Source organism: Cheilinus undulatus, linkage group 18, assembly GCF_018320785.1.
Source record: "Cheilinus undulatus linkage group 18, ASM1832078v1, whole genome shotgun sequence".
Taxonomy (NCBI): domain Eukaryota; kingdom Metazoa; phylum Chordata; class Actinopteri; order Labriformes; family Labridae; genus Cheilinus; species Cheilinus undulatus.
In genome coordinates, this window is record NC_054882.1 from 2,391,000 (window position 1) to 2,413,341 (window position 22,342).

Sequence of the window (22,342 nt, forward strand, 5' to 3'; positions counted from 1 at the left end):
GTCCAGTCTCTGGGTTTATCAGGGTCCACTCTCTGGGTTTATCAGGGTCCAGTCTCTGGGTTTATCAGGGTCCATTCTCTGGTTTATCAGGGTCCATTCTCTGGTTTATCAGGGGCCATTCTCTGGTTTATCAGGGGCCATTCTCTGGTTTATCAGGGTCCATTCTCTGGTTTATCAGGGGCCATTCTCTGGTTTATCAGGGTCCATTCTCTGGTTTATCAGGGGCCATTCTCTATACTATACTCTCTAACTATAGATAAAAATATATTTTAATTCTGCACTTTCACTCTGAGTTTAAGTGTATCTTCATCCGTCCATTTATCTCCAAATTTATTAAAATGTGCTAATAAAGATTTGAGAAAAAAAGTGTGCTAAGGTTATGTGCATGCTCACCACAGCTTCCTGGGGCTCAAATGTAATCTTTAAGGCTTTTTTTCCACAGTTCCAAATATTCTGGTGCTCTTATCAAAACTGAAACAGCAAACATTTAAAACTCCCATAAAACTCCTGTGTTTATGTCTCCTTGTTCCTGCAAAATGCCTACCTGAAGTTGTGACGTGAACAGAAATGCAACAATTTACCCCACTGTTAGTCCAGAAACACACACGCACACACACACACACACACATATGCAAACATGCAGAGCTTGTCAATACCGACTGATTAGAGCCTCCAAGGTCGATGTGTCGACCTTCAGGATGGACGCCTGTCTCTATTAGCAGAAACCAGCGGAGAGTGAACCAATTGAGACGCAGAGCTCGTTACCGAGCTGACAAAGCACAATGAACTGTCCCCGCCACACAAACACACGTGCATGAACACAAGCGCACAGCCGGCGCTAAAATATGCGTCGTCGCTCACTGCACAAATCAACAACCGTCCGACGAGCTGATGAGATTTGAAATGAGCCTTAATTTGTTGGGAATTGTCTTTGGTAATGATCAGAGGGAGAGCGAGGGAGACAGAGAGAGAGAGACAGAGGGTAGGAAAAAGGAGAATTTACTAGAAACCAAGCACTGCGACTCCAGCGCTGGAGAGTTTCTGAGCACATGAACGTGGAGGTAGAGAGGTGACTCACCTGTGACAGCCCCAGGTAGATGGACACGGTCTCAGAGATGTAGAGGAACCGCCCCTCCTTGTTTAGTGCAAATACGAACCCGTCCAGAGACTGAAACACACAGAAATCACAGGGTTAGAAGGTCCAGATAGTACGTTTGTTTTTAGGACTTCTGTCTACAGCTGCCATCTTTTTCTCCACCGATAATTCTCAAAATAAAACCAGTGAAGTCCAGCGCTGTCAGCAGCCTCGCTGTGATTTGTCATTGCATTCTGTTAAAATAGTTCATCTTTTAAACTCCTGAGACCTGAGCTTTTGTCTCCAGCTTTTGTCTCCAGCTTTTGTCTGGAGTGCATTTTCAGTTTCTCCCACCCCCACTTTAAAAGCTCAGCCTCGTCTTTGAACAGGAAGTCATTTCCATATGTTCACAAATCTCCTGAAGGGTCAGTTTCTGCAGAAAATCCAGACCTGGATCGGTTTTTGAGTAGATGTTTGGACTCAGTTGGTCAGCTGTCGGGGGTTTTCTGACAGAAATGGTGTTAATCACTGAGAGAGGGGGTCATTTCTGTTGATATTTTGATGTTTTTGATGTTTCCATTTCTATTCACTGCCCTCCCCTATCAATAAATGCACAAAATGCACAAAATATTTCTAAATGAAAAATGTTTCTTGGAAATTTTGCATTCCAAAATCCACAAAAAAAATTTCAAAATGATCTGAAAGCATTCCATAAAAATAGACCAAAATTTCTTTAAATATTCCCTAAATGTTTTAGTGAAACTTTGGCATAGAGCCAAAAATTTCAGACATAAATGTCCCCAAAAATTCCGTGTAAATTCAGCAAAAAAGTCTAAAAATGTCCAAAATCTTCAAAGCAAATTACAACCTAAAATTGCTTTGCAAATTCTCAAAAATGCACAAATAAATCCCCCAAATTTTCTGAAGATGGTGAAAAATTCCCCCAAATATCTGAACATTTTCCTTGAAATATGCTTAAAAATTCCTTATTCAATTCCAAAAAATATACCAAAAAAGTTTTCAAAATTTTTAAGAAAAGGCCATAAAATTAACAACAAAATTTCCCCAAATTTCATAAAAATTCCCCCTAAAAACAAAGCAAATTATATCCAAACATATCCCCCCAAACTTTAATGAATACAGATGAAAATTTCCAAACAAACTCACTCAAAATTCCTTAAAATTTCAAAAGAAATTCTCCCGATGTTTCAAGCAAATTACTTCGACTTCAACAGGCAGAACATTTTAACAGCAGAAAATATCAGGTTGTTAAAAGAAAGCCAGAATGTAATGTCCTCTTTTGTACATTCAGGGTCATAGGAGGTTCTAGTATAGTATTTGCAAATCCTCACAAATTCACAAATAAATCCCCCAAATTTTCTGAAGATGATAAAAAATTCCCCCAAATATCCAAACAGATTCCTTGAAATATGCCTTAAAAAATGTTGAAAATTTCAGATGACAGCCCTCCCAAATTCCATACCTAATTCAAAAAAATAAACCAGCAAAGTTTCCAACATTTTCTTGAAAAGGCCTCCAGAGAATCAAAGCAGAATTTCCCCCAAAACTATCCAAACATCTCCCTTAAAACTTGAATGAACACGGATGAACATTTCCAAACAAACTCACTTTCCATGAACATTTCAGAGCAAATTCTCCCAACATTTCAAACAAAGAAACAGCAGAAAATATTAGTTAGTTATAAAAAGCCAGGGCGTGATATCCTCTCATGTACATGCAGGGTCAAAGGAGGGTCTACATGATATATTTTATGTTTTACATTTTTTTCTCCTGTTTATTTTCTGTATTTTTGTTCCTCAGTCTGCAGCAGTAGCGCTGTTTTTAGCTTCTATGTTTCATGTCAGATTCCTCATGTATGAAGATGAACAGCAGAGTTCTGTCCTGATTCTGATCCAGCCCTGGAGCGACTCGTACCTCGGTGGTCTGCTGACCCATGCACGTCACTGCGATCACATGACTGCAAAAACACGTCACATGGATGACACTCCTGGCTGAGCTGGTGCTGGTGGTAGTTTATAATGTTAGATGTAGGGCAGGGTGTCAAACTCAGTGACAGCAGGGGCCGGATTCTGGATTCAGGTCTAACCTGAGGACCTCACAGGGTCAAGATTTAACCACTGACTGTCAACCTCAATGATTCTAAAATTAAAAGGTCAACATGACAAGTTAAAAACTCAAAATCTGATATAAAAGTCAAAATCTTGAGTTTTAAAGGTCAACATATTAGAGAAAAATTCAAATCATGAGTTTTAAAGTTTAAAATATGATATAAAATTCAAATCATGAGTTTTAAAGTTTAAAATATGATATAAAATTCAAAATCATGAGTTTTAAAGTTTAAAATATGATATAAAATTCAACATCATGAGTTTTAAAGTTTAAAATATGAGATAAAAGTCAAAGTTAGGAGTTGAAACGCTCAGCAAAACAAAAAAATTCAAAATCATGATATTTAACAATCAAAATGTGAGATAAACATAAAAAGATTGTGAGTTTAAAATGTCAAAATATGAGATTAAATTTCAAATTCACAAGTTTTAAAAGCCAAAACATGAAATAATGTTAAAAATCCTGAGTTTTAAAGGTCAAAATTGGATTTAATATGTAAAACTGAGTCTTAAAGGTCAAAATATGACGTTAAAAGTTAAATAATGAGATGTAAAGGATAAAACATGAAATAAAAAGTCAAAACATAACTTTTAGTCATAACTGTGAGATGCAAAATTGAAAATATAAAGAAAACGTGAATTTCTCCTACATTCCTGACTTTTTCCTGACTCAGCAAGGATGTTATAAACCATCATGGTTAAGTTTATTTTTTTATACTGGAGGAAATCTGCAGACCTCATACTGGTGGACCAGTTAGAATAAAAATATCGTATGATCTGGTGGGCCGGGTATAACTGTACCACGGGCCAGATCTGGCCCCCGGGCCTTGAGTTTGACAAGCCCGTCTGCACTCACACACACACACACACACAGACATGCAGGTGTGTCTAATGGTGTGCTGATGTGAAGATCACGACACAACACTCGACTCCAGCAGAGATCCACACACGCAGATGTGAGTGTGTCTAATGTGAGGATCAGTGGAGAACTCTCCAGTCCTTGAACACAACATGCTGATTTAAAGAGACACAAACAAAGGCATGGATACTCCTGAGGTCAGAGGGTTAATTACATGAGGTTCCCTGCTGCTGCTGCTGCACCAGCTCTGTGTGCACGTCTATTACATCCTCTACATTAATGTCATTCATGCATTTAGAAGCCTAACTTCTTTTGTGTGTGAGGAAAAGAGAAGTTATTTGCTATTGCTATAAAAGTGAAGTGACTGATAAATCCTTCTTCTCCTGGTTGCAGCCGCTGGTGCAGATTCTCATAGATTTCACAGAGATCTGCGTTTAGTTAGCGAGGTGCAAACTGTAACAGAAATAAGAGTTAATGTGCATCCAGGATGAGCAGGCTTTCAGATTTCTGAGGGTGTTTTTGCCTTTTTCTTAAAGGGACAGTGGACGGAGTAGGGGATCAGAGAGAGAGGGTGGGGAATGACACACAGGAAAGGAGCCAGTGACCCCTACCTTACATGAACCCTCCGTTTTCTGGTACTTTCTCTGCATTTTCCACGTTTGACTCTGGTGCAGCTTCCTGGAAAAACAGCAGCACAGCCCTTAAGCCTCCGCGGGTCGAGGATTACCTCTCTCCCCTTTTTGGGAACAAAGCTCAGCAGAGGAAAGAGGCTGAGATGTGGAGATAATCACCATCAGTGTTTTTCTTTCTTAGTTTTATCATCGGGTCTGATTGAGGTTCAGGTTTAGGAACGAGCCGCTCCAGGTGAGGGGAGGAAAATCTGCCCGTTTCAGACGGATTAAAACGGATTAATTAGAATCAGAAAGTAAGTTGAAAGGTGGAAGTGAGCGAGTGCATGTGTGTAAATTATGCTGATACGCGGCTGATGTAAACACTCACACACAGACGTGGATGCGCGGTAAACAAACATAACCTTGCTGGCTGCTTTGTGAAGTCCCAGGTTGCCTCCCAGAGGTTAAACAGGCCGCAGATTATTAGAGCAGCAACTCGGAGCACATCTCAAACCAAACATTGTTTTCTGCTAGTGTTTGTCTTTTCTGCCGCTTTCAGTTTACACCAGGAGTCATGTCCGAGGTCGGCGGGGTCTCAAAAGGTCAGCGGAAAGGTTGTAAGAAGCACAAAGGTCGGTGTAAGACTGCGAAAACAATACTTAGACCTGAGGAGCTGACATTTCTGCAGGAGCGGCGGCTTTATCAACGTCCTTATTAAAAGGAAAACAACACCTGCAAACTTCAAGTTGATCTTTACTTCTTTAAATGCAACTGAGGTCTGAAATGCACAGTCTAGTTTGATCCAAGATGGCGCCACACTCCATCCAGACCAGACTGGATCAGGACCAAAGCGAGGCGCAGGACCCTCGATAGGTACCCTCCAGACACTTCCGACACCTTTTTGGTGCTTCAAACTAGAAAATAGTTCCTCATGTGCTGTGACATCATCAGTGGGCGTGTCATATTCTAGGTCAGTGTTACTCAACCCTGCTAAACCAAAGAGCCAAACTGTTGAATAACACCTCTGCAAGAGCCACAATCTAAGTGGTGAAAAGTGACAAAAGCAGCTTGAAGTAGCAATAACACTAAGTTAAAGGTGGCAAATAATGGTCAAACTGCAGCAAAAAAAGTGGCAAATATGGGCGAAAAGGGCATAAAATGGCAATAAGTGGGTAAGAAGAGGAATAACAGGGAGAAAAAGTGGCAAAAATGGGTGGGAAGTTACCAAAAAATTAGTCACAGGTGGAAAAAAATGGCAAAAAAACAGCAAAAAAATAGAGAAAGAGTGGAAAAGTGACAAAAACGGGAAAAAATGTGGGGAAAATGGTTGAAACACCAACAACATGACAGAAAATGAGTGTAACAGTGATATGAATGGGCATAAATGTGGAGAAAACGGCCACAAAACAGCAAAAACATCGCAAAAATGAATATAAAGGTGACTGAAATGGACAAAAATGTGGGAAAAATGCTCAAAACAGCGAAAACATGGCAGGAAATGAGTGTTAAAGTGACTCAAATGGACAAAAATGTGGGAAAAATGCTCAAAAAGCAGTAAAGAGTGGCAAGAATGCTGACAACTGTGGCATATAATGGCAAAAAGTGGGTGAAAGTTGAAAAGCAGGGAAAAAAGGTGCAAAATAGGGCAGAATAGGGCAAAAATGGGTGGGAAGTTACCAAAAAATGAGTTACAGGTGGCAAAAATGGCCAACGTGGCATAAATGAGTGTAAAAATGACTTAAATGGTCCAACAATGCCAAAACCTTGGCAAAAAAAAAAGAGAGAGAAAAGCGACTAAAATGTGCAAAAAGCAGTCAAGAGTGGCAAATAGGACAAAAAAATAGGAAACGAGTGGTATTTAATGGTGAAAGGTAGCTTAAATGGGCAAGAAATGTGATGAAAAAATGGCAAAAAATGGAATAAAAGTGGCTAAAATGGGCAATAAAGTAGGAAAATTGGCAAAATTGAGTATCACTGGTCTAGGTTGTGAAGATGAGGGGGAGTGGAGATTGTGATCGGGGCATCAACAGAGCTGCAGGTGAGGCTGGAGAGGAGAACAACGATGAGTGATGCTGAGCTGCTGAGCTGCCGGTGTCGTGTTTACCTCCGCCTGAGTATTGCAGAGTAACGTTGCATGTGGGTGAAGCCTAAGCCAGAACCAGAACCAGAGATTAGATGCTGTTTTGGACACGCTGAAGGGTCATCAGGTCCCGGTTTAACAGACCACAGTAATAAATGTGTTATATGTTACAGCCAATCAGGTCAGGTATGGGAGCATATGCTGGCTCGGCACCTGCCCCAGCCTCCTGATGACCATCCTCCAGGCCCACCCCATCTCTCCGGGTACCCTCCCAGCTGACTCCTCCACAATGCACATGCAAGCCCACCAGATCCTGGGTACCCAGAATGAGGTGAGCTGGATCAGGTCTGGGAAAGTGCTCCAGGCTGCTACTCCTGCATCAGGCAGCTGACCCTTCCCATCCTCACTCTCCTGAGTATGTCAGCATCAGACACACAAAGATGCATCACCTCTGGCCATCAGTCAACGTCCAGGCCTCACAAGAGTTTAGTCGGACCGGGGAGACCAAGGACCGAAAGACTCGGGTACGGGGAACGCCACACTGTCATGTTGATGGTGATGGTAGGCGTGCAAGGCATCCCTGAATGCCCGGATCCGTGTTTCAGCCCAGGAGACGTGCATTCATAAGAGCCTCCCTACAGCCTCTGCAAGCATCACAGCATCATCTGCAGACTCCACGGTTAGCTACCTGCCCCATCACCCAGTCCATACTGGTACTGGACAACATGGAGCTCAGCCCTGGATTAACTGGGAAGAATTCAAAAGCCAGTCAGTAAAATAAATGTTGAAATCAACAACGCCAGACTTCAATATTCAATTTTAAGACGGATGTAATCATTCTAGTAGCAGAGGAGGAAAATGGAGAAGCCCGGTCCCATCAGAAACAGTCAGAGCGATGTAGCCGGAGCAATAAAACCAGTAAAACCAGTATGAACTGACCTGAGCCTGTTAGGTGGGAGATTGTTTTTCCTGCCCTTTGTTGTTTTTCTCTTGTATTTGCATATTAATAACAGACACCGACACACCGGGGCCGTACATCGCCGTGTGTGTGTGTGGGTGTGTTTTCACTCTTTGGAGTGTGTGTCGGTGTGTATCGCCGAGTGTGTGTGAGACAGACCAAGGACGGCGCTCAGACACACACATGCAGAAAATGAAGAAGGAATACAAACAAACACAATCAAGGTGGAACCAATGGACAGGGCCGGAGTCAGGCGGCACACACACACACCGCTCGCCGCGTCGTCGTCTGCATCTCCTAAAAACACACACATCAACACACACCCCGTGGCGGCCTGTGTGTGTGTCTTTATGAAATCACAGAGGCTCTGACCGCCTCATAGTAATTATGCTAATTGCCTGGATGCCCTTGCCTTTATTTATGCGCGGCTGCTAAGATAAATAAAAGGAAATTGCTTTGGATCTAACTGTATTCATTTCAGCATGCTAACTAGAGCGCTAACGCCTCTCTCTGCGTCGGTGTGTGCGGAGCGAGAGAGTGAGTGGGGGTGGAGGGGGGAGGTGCACATTTGTTTACCCTTCACAAATTCTGCAGGTAATTGCAATTTTGATTGTACATTTATTTATTTTATTGTGAGTCTGTTTGTGAGTCGGCTGTCTCTCACTCTCCTGTCATAATGAAATGTTTTGTTCTATTAAGCAGAATAAAAACGGTCCGAGAGCCACAGAAGGTTCGACGCTGAGACAAAAGCCTCTGAATGAGAAACCTGCTCTTATTAAAGGGTTATTCCGTGGAGTCGTTGTTGTGTTCGGACTCTTTTAGTCTCCAAATGTGCTCCTTACTTTCAAACGCCAGAGGAGTACACTGCTGTTTGAACTAGAAACGAGGAAACACCCAAAAAACGCATCACAAATATTCAAAAGGAAGAACTAAACAAAAATACATTAAACATTAAATTTACATGACGGTTGACATTTGAGAAGCTGGTGCTTCTGATCAAACGTGTACGGGATTATTTTAGGAGATCAAGGCTAAGGAGGTCTCCAATCTGAGCAAAACTATTTAGACCAGCGTTACTCAACCCTGCTCAACCAAAGAGACACAGTGATGGGAAATACCTCTGCAAAAGCCCAATGTAAGAGGTGAAGAGTGGCAAAACCTGATTAAACTGGTAATAAAAATAAGTTTAATGTGGCAAATAACAGTCAAACTGCAGCAAAATAGTGGCAAAATGGGGTGAAAAGTGGCAAACAGAAAGAAAAATTGGCAAAATGGGAGAGAAAGTGGCCAAAATGGGTGGGAAGTTACCAATAAATAATTTACAGGTGGCAAAAATGGCCAAAAACAGAAAAAAAAAAAGTGGAAAAAGAGTGTAAAAGTGACTCAAATGGGCAAAAATGTAGGAAAAATGGCAAAAAAAACAACAAAAACATGGCAGAAAAAGAGTGTAAAAGTGAATAAAATGGAAAAAATGCGGGAAAAAATGGTCAAAAAGCAGTAAAGAGTGGCAGGAATGCTGAAAACAGTGGCATTTAATGGCAAAAAGTGGGTGAAAGTAGAAAAATAGGGCAGAAAGTGGCAAAAATTGGAGGGAAGTTACCAAAAGAACGGTTACAGGTGGCAAAAAATGGCCAAAAAACAGCAAAAACATGGAGAAAAGACTGTAAAGGTGACTCTAATGGACAAAAATGTGGGAAAAATTGTCAAAAAGCAGCAAAAATGTGGTAAAAATTAGTTTAAAAGTGACTAAAATGGACAAAAATGTGGGAAAAATGCTCAAAAAGCAGTAAAGAGCGGCAAGACTGCTGAAAACAGTGGCATTTAATGGCAAAAAGTGGCTGAAAAGTGGAAAAACAGGGAGAAAAAGTTGCAAAATATGGCCGAAAAATGGCAAAAATGGGTGGGAAGTTACCAAAAAATGAGTTACAGGTGGCAAAAAAATGGCCAAAAAACAACAAAAATGTGGAAAAATGGGTGTAAAAGTAACTAAAATGGGCAGAAAAGTGGGAAAAATGCTCAAAAAGCAGCAAGAGTGGCAAGAATGCTGAAAATAGTGGCATTTAATGGCAAAATGTGGCTTAAATGGGCTAAAAGTGGCAGAAAAGTGACTAAATTGTATATAGCAAAAAGCAGGATAAAAGAGGCAAAAAACTGGTGGCAAAAATGGGATAAAGGTAGAAAAAATGGGCAAGAAGAGACGGCAAAAGACGGCTAACAGCAATAAAAATTGATTAAAAGTTGCAAAAAAAAAAAGGGTACGTATAATTTCTGAGGTCATAGTTTCCTTTATAAAGGTTTTTCTGGGGAATAATATTTCAAACTAAGACCTAAAAGAGCCACACGCTGAGCATCACTGATTTAGATTTTGACTTTATTTTTTTTTTCAGAAAACTTCAGAAAACTTTCCCACAATTTAATGAACCAAAACTCTGAGAAATTGTTGACTGCCTTTTTTCATGAGGAAGACTATACTTAGACTAAAAATAAATCTTTGGTGCTAAAAGCTTTCTGAATATAAAAAACTTTTTTTTCAAATTAGAGCTGGACCAGTTGATGCTGAAAAACCACGAGACCACGACCACCAGAGCTTTTAAAACCAAAGACAGTATTGATCATGCATTCATGTCTTCCCTAAAAGTGAGTCAGAAATGTCGGCTTTTATTGACTAAAACTGGACTAAAATGACTATTTCCATTTCTATCTATTTTTAGTATTGAATTTTATTTTATTTTTTTGTTTTTACTTTTATTTAATTATTTTTGTATATATTTTTTTATTTTTGTATTTATTTCCATTTCTATTTAATTTTTGTATTTAATTTTTGAATTTTATTATTTTTATTACTATTATTTATTCAAATTTTTTTTTTACTTTTATTTATTTATTTATTTATTTATTTATTTATTTATTTTGGCAGGTTTGGTCCTCCGTACTTTTGAACCATTTTTGCCACCTTTAACTTATTTTTATTGCCACTTTAAGCTGTTTTTGCCACTTTTCACCACTTAGATTGTGGCTCTTCTCAAGGTATTTTCCAACACTTTGGCTGTTTGGCTGAGCAGCACTGTCCTAAACTATTACTAGGCAAAGCCATGCCTGTAATGGAGGATTAATTGTGATCTCATCTGAATTCTGACATTAAAAAGACTCAGAGTTGTAGTTTAAACTTTATTAAAACAGTGAGAAGGCTGGTTAAATCATGCTCGGGCCCGTAAGTGCAGTTAAAGGGACTGGACGGGACAGGCTCTGCAAGAATGTGCATGGACTAAGGGAGGATCATGATAGGGATTTGGGCCTGATCTGAATACTGTTCCGAGCCTCTCTACACCACCGGCTCCACTTTTTCTCTGTATGTTCTATTTTGCTCTAAAAATCAACACTGCGATGGTAAAAGGACTCCTGTTTTAAAATAGTGACTTGAAGGTGAACTTAATTCTGCAAAAACATCCCCATGGTCGGATTAACAGGTCCTACTCCTGCTCCACAGAGGATGGATCCTTTAGCTTGTGATGACCCCGGGTTTCTCCACCAACAACATGAAGGTTTCCTCTAAAAACGCCTGGATTCACAGCTCTGAATTTGCAAACCTTAGGAGAGGAAATAAGCATGTGAACACAAAAAGCTCCACTCTCGAGGCTCATGGAGGAGCTAACATTAGACAGTAGAAGAAGAATTAACATCACACACACTCACACAACTGCATAAACACACAAATACACACAAACACTCAGCCAAATGTCTAAATCTGGGCGTTCAGACAGTAAAAGAAAGAATTGCAATTGATTAGTGAGCGCTGCTGAATGGCTCGCTCCCTCTGCTTCCCACCTCCTGCAGATTACTGCATCGATCGGCCTCACACACTCCACACACACCAGATGAGGCCATCTTTTAACCATTCAGAACGGGCGGTTTAAATGTTACTGTCGAGCTGCCTGCCTCTTAATGACAAATGGAAAAACAGAGCGCGTCTGCGAGGGAGGGAGAGAGAGGGGCCAAGACGGCCAGGGAGAACAAATGCATTGTAAAAAGGAGCGAGAATGGACGAGGGGGTGATGTATAGGAAAACGACAAATAAAGAAATCAAGAAACAAAGAAGAGAGGATGGAGGGAGGAGGGGGGCGAATAAAGAGGGGGAGAGGAGGATTAATGGGAGGGGGGAAGGATACAGCAGGAAACAGAGAGGAGGAACTAAAAACAACCAAGATGGCAGAAAGACGAAGATGAACTGGAATTATAAAACATGTTCCCGTCAAGGAGAAGAAGGATTAGAAGGAATCATGAGAAAAATCCAGTTTTTCTGTGCAAAAGTGCAAAAAACTTTTTCAAATTTTCTGTCAAAATGAGGGAATTTAAAGAAATCCTTCAAATGTAAGAACGTGAACTTCCACTGAGCGATTCAGAGTGATGAAGACGGCATGCACCGGAGCCGTGGCATGTTAATAAAAGCTTCCAGTGTGTTTTTGTGCTCCAGTTCTGATCAAACCGCTGCTACAGCTGCATCCATGCGGAGCTTGCAGCGGCTTCAACTAAAGCTGCCGCCTTTTTCTGCTCTAGTGATGCTGATTGGCCCGTTCATTCTCTTAGTGAGAACAAGCATATCAGCGTAAAGCTCTGCAAGATTGATTGGCGCGGAATCAGGACAACCTATCGGATTTAGAGGATTAAAACCTGCTTGAACTTGGGCAGTCACATTATGGACAAAAGTATTTGGCCACCTGACCTTTGCATACACAGGGACTGTAAAGATATTCTAATCCATGTACTTAAATATGGAGTTGACCCCCTTCTGCAGCTGTAACAGCATCCGCTGTTCTTGGAAGGCTTTCCACAAGATTTTGGAGTGTTTCTGTGGGAATTTGAACCCATTCATTCTGTAGAGCATTTATGAGGTCAGGCTCTGCTCCAGTTCATCCCAAAGGTGCTGGATGGGGTTGAGGTCAGGGTTCCCATCATCCACATCTTCCTAGTCCAGTGATACTCAACCAGAGAGCCACATGGTGGTGAAAGTGGCAAAAACGGCTTGAAGTAGCAATAAAGATAGGTTAAAGGCGGCAAAAATGGCAAAAAAAATTGTGAAAACTGATTAAAATGGGTGAAAAGCAGTCAAGAGAGGGAAAAATGGGCAAAAAAGGAAACAAGTGTTATGTAATGGCAAAAGGTAGATTAATGGGCAAAATGTGGTAAAAAAAAATTGTGGAAAAGTGGCAAAAAGAAGAGGAAAAAATTTGGGGGAAAGGAAAGAAGTGTTATTTAAAGGCAATAGGTTGCTTATTTGGAAGAAAAGTGGCAAAAAGATTTAAAAAAAAGGGCAAAAATGGGATGAAAGTGGTAAAAATGGGGAAAAGTAGGAAAAAAAAGAGGTATTTCATGGCAAAGGCTAGCCTTAATGGGCAAAATGTGGCCAAAATGGTGACAAAGGGCAAAAATGGCCTAAAAGCAGAAAAATGGATGAAAGGGGTGAAAATGGGGAGAAAAAGTGGAAAAATGGTCCAAAAGTGGCAAAAACATGGCAAAAAAAAAGAGTGAAAACTGATTAAAACGGGCGAAAAGCAGTCAAGAATGGCAAAAATAGGCAAAAAAAAAAAAAAAAGAAACAAGTGTTATGTAATGGCAAAGGGTGGCTTAAATGGGCAAAAAGTGGCAATAAATGGTGAAAAAGTGCAAAAAGAAGAGGAAAAAATTGGGGGAAAAGGAAACAAGTGGTATTTAGGGGAATATGTAGCTTATTTGGATGAAAAGTGGCAAAAAAGGTTAAAAAAAGGGCAAAAATGGGATGAAAATTGCAAAAATGGGGAAAAGGTGGCAAAAAGAAGTCGCAAAAATTGGCAAAAAAAAGGAAGAAAGGGCTATTTAATGGCAAAAGATAGCCTAAATGGGCAAAAAGTGGCAAAAAAAATCGTTAAAAAGGGCAAAACTGGGATAAAGTGGAAAAAAATTGGGAAAAGGTGGCAAAAAGAAGTTGCAAAATGGCAAAAAAAAAGAAAAAAAAAAGGAAAAAAGGGTGTTTCATGGCAAATGACAGTGACAAAATGGCAAAAATAGTAAAATTGACAAAAAGTTTCCTCCTTTTTCCTCCACATTCTGGTAACTTCACTGACAGTGGACTGTGGAATATCCAGCAGGGATGAAGTGTCACCAACCATCTTATTGCAAAGGCAGCATCATCACAGAACCACTGAGCTCCTCAGAACCACCCATCAGATGTTTGATAACGGAGACTACATGGCTAGGTGATGATTTTATACACCTGTGATAGATTCAAACAGGTAGACTAGCTGCTAAAAACCAGTGCCTTCGGTCCTGGCTATCGCCTGCAGAGGCATGAAAACTCACTGGGAGCTTGTTGCAACAGCTGATTTTGTTATAAGTCTCTGAGAAGCCAAATAGCTGATCATAGTGCAGGATTTTGGCGAGATTCAGGGATGACAAACTTGGTTTTGCCATCCTTACAGCTGTCTGCAAACACCCTGTCTACAGCCTCAACAGAGAAGCACATCTCTATAAAGCAGGATTCTTTAAAAAGGAAAAATCCTTGAGGAAAACTGGGAAAATTAGGGCAGAAAACCTCCTTTTCCAGTAGCAGATGAGGAGATGCATGTTTGACTGAGTGGTGTCAGCAATAAAACAAACAGGTATAAATGAGGACGTTAACAGCCTGATTCTAGCTCATATTCGCTGTTTGTCTGCGTGTAACTGAGTCTGCTTTTACGGCCCGTTCCAGTCTGCCTCTCTGGGTTTTAAAGGCACAGTTCGCTCATTTGATTCCCTCCCAGTTCACACATTAAAAACAACTGGAGCTGCAGATCTGTAGCTACACTGGGACACTAAAAGTCTCCCCGCAGCTCCTCTAAACACAATATTTGTGTGATTTTATTTTCATCAGCTGCGCCTGTTTTTCTCTTTAAACCAGACTTTCTGCTGGACCTCTGCCAGGAGACGAGAAGGTTTCAGGAACAGAGGAAGATGCTGGGATCCTGTTACTGAGACTTTGATACCCAGAAAACAAGGGACGCACCTGCAAGACAATCATGGCGACATGCAGGAGTATCACAACCCGGTCAGCAACTCCAGCTTCAACGGCGACCGAGGATTTTCTAAACACATTAGTAATCTGAAACGGACTTTATTTGACGATCCTACAGCTGCAAATCAGACCAGGAGATGCATCCCGCTGTCTGTGATTCAGGAGGTTTTGAACTTCCGGTTAAGAGAGCTGAACTGCTTCCTGACCAACTAATGCACCGACAAGCAGCTCCAAGAGCCGAGCTGACATTCTGCCTGCAAAGGTCAATGCTCACAAACTCACATCAATGCATACGCATCCTTACAGAGGCAAACACACACTCCCGCTCACACACAAACAACCACACACTCCACGCCTCGCTATCATTGCCAAGTCCAAAAGGTCAACTTCATGCTGATTGGTGATAGAACTATCAAATGAGCCAATCAATAGCTAGGGGGAGGAAGAGGAGGGGGCTCCAGGGAGAGAGGAGAGGAGGAAGATTCTCAGATGCCAACACATCCAGAGAGAGAGAGAAGGATGGATGGATGGAGAGAGAGAGAGTGGCAGGACGGAGAGTTGAAGGGCGAGTGAGGGTGGAGAAGGAGAGAGAGAAATGGGAGGAAGAGTTCAGAAAGGTCAAAACATGTCAATACTGGAAAGACAGAATGAGAGAGAGAGAGAGAGAGAGAGAGAGCAGCACAGCACAGCAGAGACAGAGAGGTGTAGAAATCAGTGTTTCTGTTTTGGAGTGAGGGGCGCCACCATGAGACACGACCCTAAATACTTAGAGGCAGACCTAGAGTCCAGTCAGAGCCTCATCAGCTCACCTGGGTTTAAGTTTCAGTGCTTAAGACTCACTAACGCCCTACATTTATGATGCACTCTGTTATTTTTATGCATATTTCTGCATGTTTTCTGGAACTGATGGGTACTGACCGAACGTTACAATACCACTAATCATGGGTACGGTGGCCAGGAAGTCTCACACTAATGCATATGGAAAACAGTAGGCAAAGAGTAGGAAAAAAGTGGTATTTTACGACAAAAGGTAGCTAAAATGGTTGAAAAGTGGAAAACAGTGGTGAAAAAGGGCAAAAACTGGCAAAAAAAGAAAAGGCAAAAATGTGGGAAAAAGAAATCAAGTGCTATTTAATGACAAAAGGTAGCTAAAATGAGGGCAAAAGTGGCGAAAAAATGGTGAAAAAGGGCATAAATGGAAAAAAAATGGCAAAACGAAAAAGGCAAAAATGGGGGCAAAGAAATCAAGTAGCATTTAATGGCAGAAAGTAGCTTAAATGGGTGAAAAGTGGCAAAAAAAATTGTAAAAAAAGGGCAAAAATTGGAAAAAGTTGCAAAGAATAGGGAAAAAGTGGCAAAAAGGAGTGGCAACAATGGGCAAAAAGTAGGAAACAAGTGGTATTTAGTGACAAAAGGATGATTAAATGGGCAAGAAATGGTAAAAAGGGCAAAAATGGGATAAAAGTGGCTAAAAGAAGTTGGAAAAATAGGAAAAAAATAGGAAACAAATGGTATTCAATGGCAAAAGGTAGCTTAAATGGGCAAAAATGGCAAAAAAATGGCAAAAAAAGAAAAGGCAAAAATGTGGGAAAAAGAAATCAAGTGCTATTTAATGACAAAAGGTAGCTAAAATGAGGGCAAAAGTGGCGAAAAAATGGTGAAAAAGGGCATAAATGGAAAAAAAATGGCAAAACGAAAAAGGCAAAAATGGGGGCAAAGAAATCAAGTAGCATTTAATGGCAGAAGGTAGCTTAAATGGGTGAAAAGTGGCAAAAAAATTGTTAAAAAGGGCAAAAATTGGAAAAAGTTGGAAAGAATAGGGAAAAAGTGGCAAAAAGAAGTTGTAACAATGGGCAAAAAGTAGAAAACAAGTGGTATTCAATGACAAAATATAGCTTAATGGGTGAAAAGTGGCAAACAATGGTGAAAAAGGGCAAAAAAGTTTCCCTTTAAGTTTTCCTGGTGGAATGATATTTAAAATTAAGACATAAAAGAGCCACAAATCATCACCAAAGAGCCACACGTTGAGTTTCACTGCTCTCGATGTTTCTCAAAGTCTGCTACTTCTTCTCGAAGCTGCTGCTCTGTTGCTGTATATTTGTGTTTTGTGCATTAGAGTTTGTTTCAGTGGAGCAACAGTAGGAGTGAATCAGAGCTATCAGACCCCTTAGAGCTTGCTGGGTCGTTCTGAAGAGCTCAGACTTCAGACATGGCGCTGTGATGGGTGGAACTGTTGCAACAAATCCACATAGTACTATTCCACAGTCAACTGTCAGTGATGCTTTTAGAAAGTGGAAGAGTTCAGGAACAGCAGCAACTTGACTATGAAGAAGAAGACCATGTAAATCCACAGAGCGGGGTGAACGACTGCTAAGGTGCGGGGTGCATGAAAGTCTCTGCTGAGGAATTCTGAACTTCCTCTGGCATTAATGCAAACACTAAAACTGCAGCAGGAGCTTCAGCTGCATGGCAGCCTCACATCACCAAGTCCAATGCCAAGCACTGCATGGAGTGGAGTAAAGCTCGCCGACACTGGACTGTGGAGGAGTAGGAACAGCTCGGATGGGTGAGTCTGGGTTTGGAGGACTCTGGGAGAGGATACTCACAGAAGAGGATGCTGCTAAAGGAGGATTAAATCCACACTGATTTGAGTACAGTTTCATTACAGTCCCTGCTGATGTGATGGTCAGGTGGCCAAATACTGTTATCCATATTTAAAGCTCTTTATAAATATATCCAGTAGATGCAGCATTAAAAATGGAGCTGTGATTGCCTAGCTGAGGGTGAAATTCTTTCAAAACAACCTGTTGATGACGAGCCGTTGTGGTTAACCACTGAGAAAATATATAAATACTTTTACTGCATCAGAAGCAGGATAGTTCATAGTGGGATGCTAACAATGATTAGAGCTCAAATGCTCCTTTGCCTGCGTTTGTTTTGGTGCTTTTTTTTCACTGGTGCTACAAATGTTTGAAATAAACACTGAGACAGTGGGAGGATGGTCGAGCGAGGTACAGAGAGAGAGTATGGGAGAGAGAGAGTGATAACAGCATCAGAGGGATATTGCAGACACTCGGAGCTGTCGCCACTCCTCGTTTTTAATCAAAAGCAACAATCGACAAGTGGACAGGTGACCAGCACGCTCACGCACACAAACACCGACGCCACGTAAACACTCGCACAGACGGACACAGCCCTGGAGTAATAATTCCACTCCTCCAGTTATTGCTCGGAGCTCAATATCACTTTAATTCCCTGAAGAAGAGCCACATGTGTGGGTGGTGGAGGTCCCACTCCATCAGCTCCGAGGTCCAGAGATGGCCACCGATATCGCTCCATCTGGTGTACAGCAGGAGTGTATTTTTACAGTTACAGCAGGAATAGAAGTGTCCAAACATTTCTGTCATCAGCTGATCAATGTCAGTTTTACTCAGGAGCATCCAAAGATGTCACATTTAAAATAATGAATCATTTACTCATGTGAAATGTATTTTAAACTGCTGGTCGGCTAAATTTAAAAATGCCCTGTCCATGGTAGTCTGCAACAGAACTACAAGTACAGAAACCTAATTTTAGATATTTGTAATTATTTACAGACCTCAATCCTGGTCAAATGCTCTGTCTAAGCTGCAACACACTTGGCCACCAGTAGTGGTCACTTTTGCTTCAGTTCACCCTTTAAACCCAAAGACTTTTGGTTGACAACCAGGGAGAGCATGGCTAGAAAACCCAATATAATTAGATACTGAATATTCATAACAATGCATATTGAATGCTATGAAATAAGCTTTGCCAACAGCAGCAATGTGATGCAACAAGTTTTATGCTATAAAGGAGGAGGCTGGGGTGGAGGAGGTGAAGCTTTAGCCTATAAAGGAGGAGGCTGGGGTGGAGGAGGTGAAGCTTTAGTCTATAAAGGAGGAGGCTGGGGTGGGGGAGGTGAAGCTTTAGTCTATAAAGGAGGAGGCTGGGGTGGGGGAGGTGAAGCTTTAGTCTATAAAGGAGGAGGCTGGGGTGGGGGAGGTGAAGCTTTAGTCTATAAAGGAGGAGGCTGGGGTGGAGGAGGTGGAGCTTTGCCAGCGGCAGCAGCAAGGTAGTTTATAGGCATTATTGCAAGCAGGGATTAGTGAAAAGGAAGTCACTGAGTGACCCATTATTCTCAGTTATGTTGATGTTCACCTGCAAGGAGAATCAAGGTTAAGGCCGGTGATGCTAGCACTGCTATTTTTAGCTACCTTCTGCGTATTAACTCTGCATTATTTACACTTCCATTCACACACTTTTACTGTTTTTATCCTGATCAGATTGCCTGGAAAGCTATGCTTTAAAATTTGCTTTATTTTGGGGCTTTTTCCCTTTTTGGACACTGGACAGAGCCAGAAACAGAGAGGAGGGGATGACGTGCTGAATTAGCTGTGTAAGCAAACAAAGATATAAAGAAAGAAGAATGACAAGTATGCTAGCTAACCTCGCTGATAAATGCCTCCTGTTTGGGTTTAAATCTTCACTTCAGATGTTTCAGGAGCTTCTTTTTAATCTCTCCTATTCTACTTTGATATTTTATTTTGAAGGGTCCCATTTCTCAGTTTGTCTGTGCCAATGCCACTGCCCTTCAATCTGTTGCCACGGTGATTAAGTGTGTTGTGGGGGGGGACTTCCTTGCAGTGAGTGGGTGGGCGTGGGTCATCAAACACACACAAACACACAAATACAGGCATATGTTGTATGATCCAAGGACAGGAGTGTTGATAAATCTCTTTAATGCTCTCCAGATGGATGCTGCTTCTCTGCAGTTTAACCTTAGGATACCCTTCCAAATCACACTCAGACAACACCGAGCAGATGCACACGTCAGGATGCAGAGTCTGTGCCTCCTCATGTTGTCATGTTGGTTTAAAGAGGAAAACAAAACTGCTGGTTAAAACCGACTTCCTGTTGTTTTACAAATCGTTATGAGTTTGAGTTTCTCCAGTTTTGGAGCGTTTTCACAGTTATGATCGTTTCTACCTCCCTCCCATCTCCCCGCTGCTCTGCTGTCACATTTGCAACATCGCTCATGCCCGAGTACGGTATCCTCGTGTTCACAGTGACCAAACAAAACAAGACTTTGGGGTCAAGTGCACTCAGATCAGGTTCTTAGTATGAAACCACCCTGTGGTTAACTCATAATGAAAAAGACAGACAACAATAACACTTGGTAAAGACTTACTGACCTGAACATTTCAGGGCAATACAGTAATCTAAAAAAGGTGAGGTACCGACATGTATTTGAGTGTATTAAATCACATAGAAATCCATACATCATTACACTTTATGCCACTTCCTGCCTTTGGTTCACAAGTTGGTCCGCTTTGCTTTCACACCTCCAACGAACCATGCCAAGGATCATTTGGAAGCAGACCGAGACCCCCTGTTTTCAAGTGGACCAGAGTCCGCTCATTTGGTACACACCAGAGTTTGTGTGAGCTTTCACACCACTCCAGACGCACCGAACTATCCGGGAAAACGGACCAGAGTTCATTTGAAACGAACCAAACAGCTCTTGTGTGAATGGGGCCTAAAGCTTCACCTCCTCCACCCCGGCCTCCTCCTTTATAGACTAAAGCTCCACCTCCTCCACCCCAGCCTCCTCCTTTATAGACTAAAGCTCCACCTCCTCCACCCCAGCCTCCTCATTTATAGACTAAAGCTCCACCTCCTCCACCCCAGCCTCCTCCTTTATAGATTAAAGCTTCACCTCCTCCACCCCAGCCTCCTCCTTTATAGACTAAAGCTCCACCTCCTCCACCTTGGCCTCCTCATTTATAGACTAAAGCTCTACCTTCTCCACCCCAGCCTCCTCATTTATAGACTGAAGCTCCACCTCCTCCACCCCAGCCTCCTCCTTTATAGACTAAAGCTCCACCTCCTCCACCCCAGCCTCCTCCTTTATAGATTAAAGCTCCACCTCCTCCACCCCAGCCTCCTCCTTTATAGACTAAAGCTCCACCTCCTCCACCCCAGCCTCCTCCTTTATAGATTAAAGCTCCACCTCCTCCACCCCAGCCTCCTCCTTTATAGACTAAAGCTCCACCTCCTCCACCCCGGCCTCCTCATTTATAATCTCCTGACCTACTTGTTTACGTTTCTCTCACAACAGGAAGTTTTCTTTAAGTGTTCTAGTCAGATGCCATGGATTGTAGATGTGAGACATTCATAGTCCTCGCACATTTACATTGACAATCATTGCATTCCATTTTTTTTTGTTTAAAACCAAGTTTTTGGAATTTTGGTTGTATTTCTCCACGAAAATAAGCAAATATTTGGTGTCACAGGAGTGTAAAAAGCATGCAAAATAAATTAGGAAGTCTTTATCGCAGTATCCCTGATTACTCAAATGTTTATGTGGCTGTAAAAGTCACAGATTATATTTCAGAAATGACCAATTATGAGAATCTTTACTCCACAGAACAAGATTATTCTATAACAAAACATCTGAATATCTGGGCTAAGGCACAACTCTTTATCTTTACACTGATTGTAATTATCTAAAGCCTGATTTTGACCACTAGGGGGAGTCTTGTCAAAGGAAGTATGACACATATCCCATCAGTATCTCTGCATGCATGTAGGTCCACACATACACTCCTGTAGATCAACACACACACATTATTCATCAAAAGAAAGGCTGTGCTTAAGGGCCATGAAACAATAAAGATGAAATAAAACATTCTCCCTCTCTCTCTCTCTAATCACTCGCTCGCTCATTCTCTTTAATGTCGTCTTAGTTCCTGATTAACTTAATGATAAAAGATACACTGATAACATCTTCAATATTAGGAAGAGAAAATGTAATTACAATGCTCATTTAATCAATTATCCCTGCAGTTATGGTGCCAGCATCACCATCCAGCCGTGGATTTGTTAATCTGAGCGGCTGGAAATGGTTTTCATCATGGCGGCGCGTTCGGAGGGAGCTTTGGTGTAACTGGGAGGAAACGGCTGGAAGCCGCCGCCATCAGGATTCATCATTCGCAAAATACATGCAAATGATTATTATTGCTACAGTTTTATGTTTACGAGGTGCTTTATTAGTCCGGATACTTCTGTTGAACTGTGCTGCTCCTTTAAATATAATCTATGACTCTGTGGACACCAGCAGGAGAAGACTGAAGCTTCCTCTGATACAAGACTGGAGTCTCAACGTTTAACATCCAAACTGTCAGGACAATTCATCAACAGCTGTAAACTGTCATTCACTGTTGGTTTAACTTATTCAAAACAATCTTTTCCAAACTATGATATTATTTTAATCCATAATTTTAGACTTTGAATCTCCATCTACAGTCCATAATATCATCAACAGATTCAGAGAATCTGGAGAACTCTGTGTGAGCAAGGCTGAAGGGGCCCTCAGGGGCCACTGCATTAGAAACAGGCATGATTCTGTCGTGAAATCCCTGCATGGGCTCAGGAACATTCCAGAAATCATCATCTGTCAACACAGTTGGCCGTGCCATCCACCAATGACAGTTAAAGCTGATCATGGAGAGAAGAAGCCATATGTGAACAGGATCCAGAAACACCACCGTCTTCTCTGGACCAAAGCTCATTTAACATGGACTGA

At 41.5% G+C, this 22,342-nt stretch overlaps 1 protein-coding gene across 1 annotated transcript in view; it reads right to left on the reverse strand.

The window, feature by feature from the left end:
* LOC121526387 (neuronal PAS domain-containing protein 3) overlaps positions 1-22,342 on the reverse strand; it is a 471,697-nt gene that overhangs the window by 147,991 nt on the left and 301,364 nt on the right. The window contains exon 5 of the mRNA XM_041812958.1: positions 1,079-1,168. Within this exon, the coding sequence (XP_041668892.1) occupies positions 1,079-1,168 (90 nt within the window). The remainder of the gene's footprint in view (positions 1-1,078; positions 1,169-22,342) is intronic.